The sequence below is a fragment of the Atta colombica genome, unplaced genomic scaffold (genome assembly GCF_001594045.1).
Source record: "Atta colombica isolate Treedump-2 unplaced genomic scaffold, Acol1.0 scaffold9, whole genome shotgun sequence".
NCBI classification, from domain to species: domain Eukaryota; kingdom Metazoa; phylum Arthropoda; class Insecta; order Hymenoptera; family Formicidae; genus Atta; species Atta colombica.
Window position 1 is genome coordinate 4,202,612 of NW_017259583.1, and position 8,238 is coordinate 4,210,849.

The 8,238-nt window shown below is 37.4% G+C and overlaps 1 protein-coding gene across 1 annotated transcript in view; it reads right to left on the reverse strand.

The window, feature by feature from the left end:
• LOC108693282 overlaps positions 1-8,238 on the reverse strand; it is a gene marked incomplete at its 3' end in the record, with an annotated part of 180,928 nt that overhangs the window by 123,598 nt on the left and 49,092 nt on the right. Inside the window, exon 2 of the mRNA XM_018202154.1 lies at positions 192-266. Within this exon, the coding sequence (XP_018057643.1) occupies positions 192-258 (67 nt within the window). The remainder of the gene's footprint in view (positions 1-191; positions 267-8,238) is intronic.

Genomic DNA, 8,238 nt, shown 5'->3' on the forward strand with positions numbered 1-8,238 from the left:
ATTAAAAATTAATGTTAACAAACTTAAAAGATTTATGTAATAATTTTTAAGGAATATTGTTAAATTAGAAAGCATGCCTAAAATCATGTACGATATTCTGATATTATATTTTCTCACTCACACAGAGTGTCTATGTAATCTTTGATAATCGATTTAGTTATTGACAGAGAATTTTCGATAAAATTACTTACCACGCGAAGCACCGAGAATGCACGACTGTGGTAGCAAAAAACAAGTCAGCACCAGTGGCCAATTCATCTTCAAATCTGCAATAAAAAAAAGAAACAAAGTTAGACAACATAGTCATTTAAAAGTTATTTATAGCAACGATATCGAAAGACAATATCGATCCAAAACACTTCACACTGTCGAAATGTTGGAAATTCACGCTCGGAAATTGCTATTTTCTGTTTTAATGAAGCTCGACAATTGTCTCCCAATAACTGCTAAAATAGCTTGTACAAAGCAAACAAGCACCGAGCGGCTATATCGGTTTTCTTCTTCGACCACTGCGGCTTATCCCGCCTTATCTCCCACAAAATCATGAGAAAAAACACACCCGGTGCAAATTAATGCGTGCTACACTCATTTCCAAACAACGGCATGGCACAATTATAGGGGAGCAGCCCCTACATGTAATATTGATACGGAAGAGTGTTCTCCGCTAATCCTTCTTTTGGTCAGTTATAACCCGATACCGATGGACGTGCCCGCGGCTACGTCACGAAGGGAGATGGATCGTTTTCAGCACGATAGAAATTCAGGAGGGATCAATACGCCAGTAATTCTTGTATCGGCCCCGAGAATAAGTAGCCCATTGACCTCTCGGGCACGTTCTGAAATTAGACCAGCCGTGTCGATAAAATGTACTAGACATTCTCGTGTTAAAACATCGTCTCGTGCGGCTAATGTGTATCCCGATTCAATTTCATCGTAGCTTAGAGTGCTTTCCAATTGTAAAATTACTAGACATTTTCATGCACACGGTGATAGAAGTTGCGTTCAAATTGCCGTAATCATCACATAACATCACATAACATTACATTCGTATTCAGCCCGAATCGGCTATATAAACTTGTGTTTTCTGATAATTACATGTTAATAATCACGTAGTTATTTATAAATTATAAATAAATTTGGAGAACATTGGATGGCCGGCATATTGTTTTTTATTCAATACACAGGAAGAAAAAGCTATGTTTAATCTAATTCTATCCGAAACTGTGCATAGTGTATACATTCTGTTTCAATTGAATCGTGCACAATGTTACACTTTTGCATTCCTGTGTACGTTTGTGTTAAGATGTATTAAGCAATTGGAAAATACTCTTATTCGCCACGCCATAATAATATTTAGATTGTCCATCTTGCGCTGTTTGTATTCCACGTGTCTGTGTGCAGAATCGAATCATGTTATAATATTTGTAGATCCAAGATCCCACGCCGCGTCCAATAAAAATACGTCGAGTGGCTTAGGGTGGAGACCCTTTATTCGCGTTCATCCAAGTCGTTCAGCGAACGGTCGACACTCTCCGGCAGACGAGCACAAAATCTGGCGAAATCTTATGAGACGGAGTTTGCATTCGAAGCAAATTTTCGAAAGCCGCATTCCACGCATGATGGGAGGGTTCGTCATTGTGTGAAGCAAACAACCTTCTTCTATAATAATAGTTATTCCCATCCCCAGCCAGCTTCCCCAAAGAAGCAAGCTAATGTCTGACAACTGGCTTTTATTGTTTTCATTATTTTAGCTTCGTCAACTTAACCGAGCAATACTAACTTTTCTCGGCTCTCTAGCTCGAGCTCGAGTTTACTGACTTACCAAATAAAACCGACAATCCGTATTCATGAATTTTAGTTCTGACGTTATTCACCATGTAAATTAATCCATATAACAAAGAAGCTTGCAATAATGTTTGCAATATTATTGAAATATTGTTAGAACGTTGCAACGTTGCTATGATATTGTTGGAACGATCTGTGCTGTATAGAAAATGCGGAGAAAGCAAGAATACGTGATCGATGAAAACGGAAAGCAGTAACCATCAGAATAAAGGTGTGAAGAAATAAGTTGCCTTCCCCGATCGCGCGTGATAAAATGAATAGATGTGATACGGCGTAAAAGGATACGAGTACCGCGTGATAAAGTATGCGTGTAAATATGAAAATGTATATATGTATTATCACGCGATAAAGGCGCGAGATATATTAATGTGTCGCCGCGGCATTAAACGTCCGATGCAAATTGCAGCGTCGAATAAATGAATTTACGTTTCCGTGAAGTGTTTTCATTCTTGGCGCGAATGCACTTCCGCCTGTAATTCTTTCGCGTCGATTCGGACGCGAATACATTCGCTTCTTACAATAGCCCTCGATTGGTACAAGTACGTCACAATAGTTTTCAATGTCACTCTATATGAATATCGCAGTCAATGGGCGCATTCAGCGGAGACGACAATTGAGTAGCACTTGAGCAGTAATGCAACCTGCTTCGCTGAATATCTCAGAGTATATACCGATCGTATTCAATTGCTACTCAACTGTTGTCTCCGTTGAATGCGCCCAGTGTAAACATGAAATGAGATTTGGCCAGCTGTGTTTAGCCTTGCACGTACAATATGGGTCCGAAATTCTAATACGTAGTGAGCGCGATTGATGACATTAAAATTTTCATGAGTGACACGAAAAATAATAAAATACAGGAATCATAGGAACTTGACGATTTTCAAAATGAAATAAATAATATAAAATATAACACAAGGGAAATATAGATAATTAATTATTTCTTATTATTTAACAATAAAATTTGAGTATGGTATATTTGAGTATATTTGAATAATGATTAGCAGAAGCCATGAAGCAGTTCAATGAGTGCCTCACTGATTTTTATTACGATTGATTTCTACACTTAGACCCAGTAATGAAATTAAAGCAGAAATAAACAAGAAGAACTAATCATATTAAAGAATCAGTACTCACTGAACTGTTTCTGCTGAATACATCCATTATTCAATTAAACTCAGATATGCTAAAATTACATTTCTTGTTGTTATATAATAAGAATTAATATTTAAATTATTTCATATTACTCATTTCATTCTGAAACTCATCAAGTTTCCATGGCCCATCCTGTGTTAGATAAAGAAGTTCATCCGAAAAAGATTTGTTTCATTAAGAACCCTTCATCTCAATTAGATCATTCTTCTTTTCAGCTATAGATAAAATATGACACGTTGTAAAGTCAATCATGAAAAACGAAAGCAGGTACACGAGCTCCCTAAGAATCTTGAAAATTCACGGAGCGAATAAAAGCTCATTATAGCGTCGCTCTTACCCTTTATTTTCATCGCTTTTCACACCTTGGCGAGTTGATATTCATGAAATTAATTTTTTTTCTTTTGTTCGTTAGAAACTTATTATAAAAAATGCTTGTTCTACAAGGTATCAAGAGCAATGGTCTTCTCAATGCAGTTCATATTGTGCTGATTTGTTTCCCCCTTTCTCCATTTAATCTACAAAATACAATTAGCTTCGTAGTTAGCTAATTTGCATCAGAAAGACTGCCGAATAATCGAGTATTCGCTGTAAAATCAAAATCATTAATTAAACGGTAATATTTCATACGTCGGGCGATTAAACATTGTATCCCAGCTTCACCACAAATACGGGAAGCGAGCGTTCTCATTTGTAATTATCAAGGGTAGACAGATGAAATCGCTCTTCATCGCGACGCAGGATTCTCAAATGAAATCCCGAGGTATCTTAGTCGGTATTAACATCGGGAAAACGGGCGTGACGTAAATAAAGAATCCCCGTCACGGCATTACTTTCCGCTTGCTTCTCACCGTCGGAGATCGGCAAGGGGGTTAGTCCTTTTCTCATCGTACTACGATTTCTCGCGAACACAGAAGGCAACTAATATCCGCGCAGGAGCCTCTATTTTTCTTTATTAGCTCGTCGCGATGTAACAATGCCGCATCCTGCGCGCACACCGCGCCGGTGTCAATGGAGTTGACTTTTCGCAAACTCGCCAGGCAACCTTTCGCAAACCGAGCTGGGCCGCGTGGATGCGACCGAGCCACATCTGCGGATTCCCGCAGAATATCACCGTCGTCCACGCGAACAAAGGGAAGCAGGAGATAGCGGTAGAGGTTGGTACGAGGGACGCATCGGGGTGGATACGGGGTTGGCAGTCGATGGGGAGGAAGGAAAAAGGAGAAGAGGAAGCGAGGTGGAGAGAAGCTCGACGGAAGGATACGAAAGAGGGTGCATCGCCTCGGGCGTCTCTTCGTGCCGGTCTCTTATGTTCTCTACCTCGGTCCTTACCTCTTCCAGCCGCATCGTTGCACCCTCGCTCTCTGCACACCCCTCTCGACTCTCGTTCTCCCTTGGCTGTCCCGAAACTCCTCTAAATAGCCATGTGACGGTACCAGCCACCGTATTACATTCCATACACCAACACCGAACGACAACGCGCGCATCATCAGTGTGTGGCCAAATGCTGACGCACACGTGCTTCGTCATGTAGCAATACGCGTACGGATCTTAGAAGATTTCTGAACGAGGGACGCTCAGAAACTAGAGTTCCTGATCCTGATGGCGCCCACGGGCATGTGCGCGAAGAAACGACCTCGTCGTTGCGTCGTGTTTGCGCATGTGTTTTTGTGCATAGTTACGTTTCCACCCGCCACTCATCCCCGATTTTCAATGTTTTTTTTCAGCTATCCCCCTCCCCTTACGCTGCCAGACAAACACGTAGAGTTGTTGAGTTTTATGATCGCGACGGAAGTATTTCGCGCACGATCATAATTGTCGAACAATTGTTCGCTATCTTCGCGATCATATTCGAAACGTGAGTTTGTGAGAACTTATTCGAAATGACATCCGCGATACATATCCAGTTCGATGAAAATACCGAAAACTCACAAGAGAAACGAATACTTGGAGTATTGTTTCGTTCTATGGTCTCTCTCGTGGTCAGTTACTATTTCGCTATAATAATAGCGCAATTATTTCGCAATAATAGCAAAATTATATATTAATGTTAGAAAGTTACATAGAGCTAACATCTGGTGGTAAATTCAAAGTATGTTCGATTATTGATGCATTATATTCAATTTATTCGAGACCATTATGCAAGCTATACCATTATTTACTTAGTGCAATATTAACTTGCCATCAGGTTACTAATTGCGTTAATAATATATTTTTCAATTATGTTGAAAGAACAATTACAAGCATAATATTTGTATACGTTAATTAAGTTTGTTTCTATCAATAATCTAATACCTATAATAGTCGCAGTCTATATTATGGAAACTTATTTTCCCGCGGCGACAAGATCGTCTGGTTTCAAAAATAACTTGTTACAATAACTCAACATTTTGGAAACATTAATTAAGAACAAACAAATAAATTAAAATATCATTAGATATTAGATTAAATTCAACACAGGAGCTACAATAATTGAAAAATAATATAATCTAAAATTATTAGCAATCTGACTTATTTTTAAACTTTGTTGTATAAATTTGTGTAATTAATTTTTCATTGGGATGAAATGTGGAATAATTGTATGATATTATTGCAATTAAATATGTTTATTTTCGAAAAGATATCTAAAATCAATTAAACTATTCTGTATAAGATAATGTTATTTATGCAAAAGACATAAATGATGACATAATTATAATTTTATTTAAATGAAACAATTATTATTATTAATACAATATTATTACGAATTTGACATTTTAGATATCATTACAGAGATATTAACTTTCATACAGACGTTACTGCCACTTACCATGCAATTTTGTGAAAGCAGACGCAACTAACTGCAATTATGTGTTTGTATTTTAATTATTAAACTGATTATAAAAGAAAATTTTTTAAATGTCAAATTTTATCATCATGTGAACATACAAACGGAGAGGAATATTGACGCGATGGTTTAGCAATTTAATGCACGTTATATATTTAAATTGCAAAATGTTTTCAAATTTAAAATATTTATGGTTCCTAAAGTAAGCCCTTTGTGTATGTGTGTGTGTATGTGTGTGTGTGTGTGTGTGTGTGTGTGTGTGTGTGTGTGTGTGTGTGTGTATGGGGCTTAAATCTTCACACGTATATAATATTATATTTTATTAATCCTATAGCAGATTTTATAAAAAATGTACGTGACGTACATTTCCATATGTCGTATTACAAATAAATTACACTCCGCTCAAATTCGCAAAAATCTGGACAAATTGATACCATAAGTTTCCCCTTCTTTTTCTTTCCCCTTTCTCGTCTTTTCTTTTTTCCACGTTGATTCTCGAGGTATTCATTACCGCCCATTGTTCGTACCTAATCTACACTTTAACTATTAAGATGAAACGGTTAATATCTCATGCATTATTCGAAGTTCCACAATGCCGGATGATATTAAGCATTCGATTACATCGTTGAATTTGCCACCCCTGTAAATGCAAACAAATAATTCGATCACGTCGATACGGACATACATGGGACACTTGTGCCCCGGGTCCTTCGAGCACATAGTACTCACCACGTCCATCGCGACTAGTAATCGAATAAAGTGCAACTGTTTACAGGTAATTCTCGTACAACGTTTAACCGGTAATTCGAGCTAATACCACATTAACAAATAATACCATGTCAGCGAGCGAGAGAGACAAGGTGGAAAAGAGAGAGAGAAAGAGAGAGGGGAGGAGGGGAGGGGGAAAAGAGGACGAGAATAGAGGCGGAGAACACAAGTGGGCAGAACCATGAGAGAGCGAGTTTAATTTGCAGATAATTACCTCGCCAGCTACTGAGCTCCATTGGAAGCGAATTGTAACAAAACCTTACTGCATCGATCAAAAATTATAGACAGAATATCATCAAATGAATTTATAAAGTGGATTCTGTTTTATTTTCCTTCGCTAATGAAATCGTACGCGATGCAAAACTTCGGATAAAGTTCTTACTTCGTACACAAATTTTTCGCAAAATTTTCATTGTCCTGCACGCAAAATTGACTATATATAGAAGTCACACGTCTGTCGAAATTAATAACTTTTTACTCGGTATTTATGCGATTGATAATTCGGAGCCGGTTGGATTTCATTAACGATCGAAAAAAAAGCATGATATAGTCCAGTTTCGATCGTGCATTAATTCTAACAGCACTGTACAGTAATAATCTGACGTCACGTTTCGGATCATATCACTGCATCACATTGCATTGGGAATTTATATTGCGTGGCAAACAGCGTGAGATTTTCGCGATGGAATACGTCGTAAAAAATGAATTATAGCTCATGGCTGATGTAATCGCAAAATGCTTGTTTGATACGAAAGTTTCGTAACTTTATATACTTGCGCTTAATTTTATAATAATATATTATAAAATAATACAATAATATAGCACCTCATATATCTAAAAATAATTCAGTTATATTATTTTCTCAATTATATCACTGCCATCGCATTTCTTCTCTTTCTCTGTTTATACACTTTTAGTGTACATTGTGTTGACTAGAGAGATTCTTTTTTATCCTGAAACATGACTCTTGATGCGAGCATGTAATACTTTATCGTATTCATTCAACGAATACATAGATAGGAGCGAGTTGGAAGTGAAAAATGAATTACGGCTTGCGGCCAATGTAATCGCAAAATGATGTTGGTTTGATACAAAAATTTCATAACTTCACTTGCGTTTAATTTTATAATGATATAATAATAAGGTATTATAATAATAACATAATATTTCGTTTCTCTCATATATATCTAAAAATAATTCAATTATATTATCTTTTTCTCAATATTTATATCATTGCTATTTATATTTCTTTCTTTTTCTGTTTATACATTTTCGGTGTACATTGCGTTAAGTGTAGAAATTTTTTTATCCTAAAGCATGATTCTTGATACAAGCATGTACTTTGTCCGTACTCATCCAACGAATAGATAAAGGCGAGTTGGAAGTGAGTGTACGTCGTGCCACTATCGATATCATACTCCAACGTATATGCATGATGTACAGATTGAAATCCGCCCATCGATCGAGACGGCGAATTCCACGATACGGTCCGGTGGCACGTACGAAAAGACAGGAACGGTGCCGCGAACAGAAATACCAGAGTGCCATGGGAATCCTGCATTTTTTCTCGTTCGATATAGAACATAGTGTGTGAGAGAGAGAGAGAGAGAGAGAGAGAGAGAGAGAGAGAGAGAGAGAGAGAGAGAGAG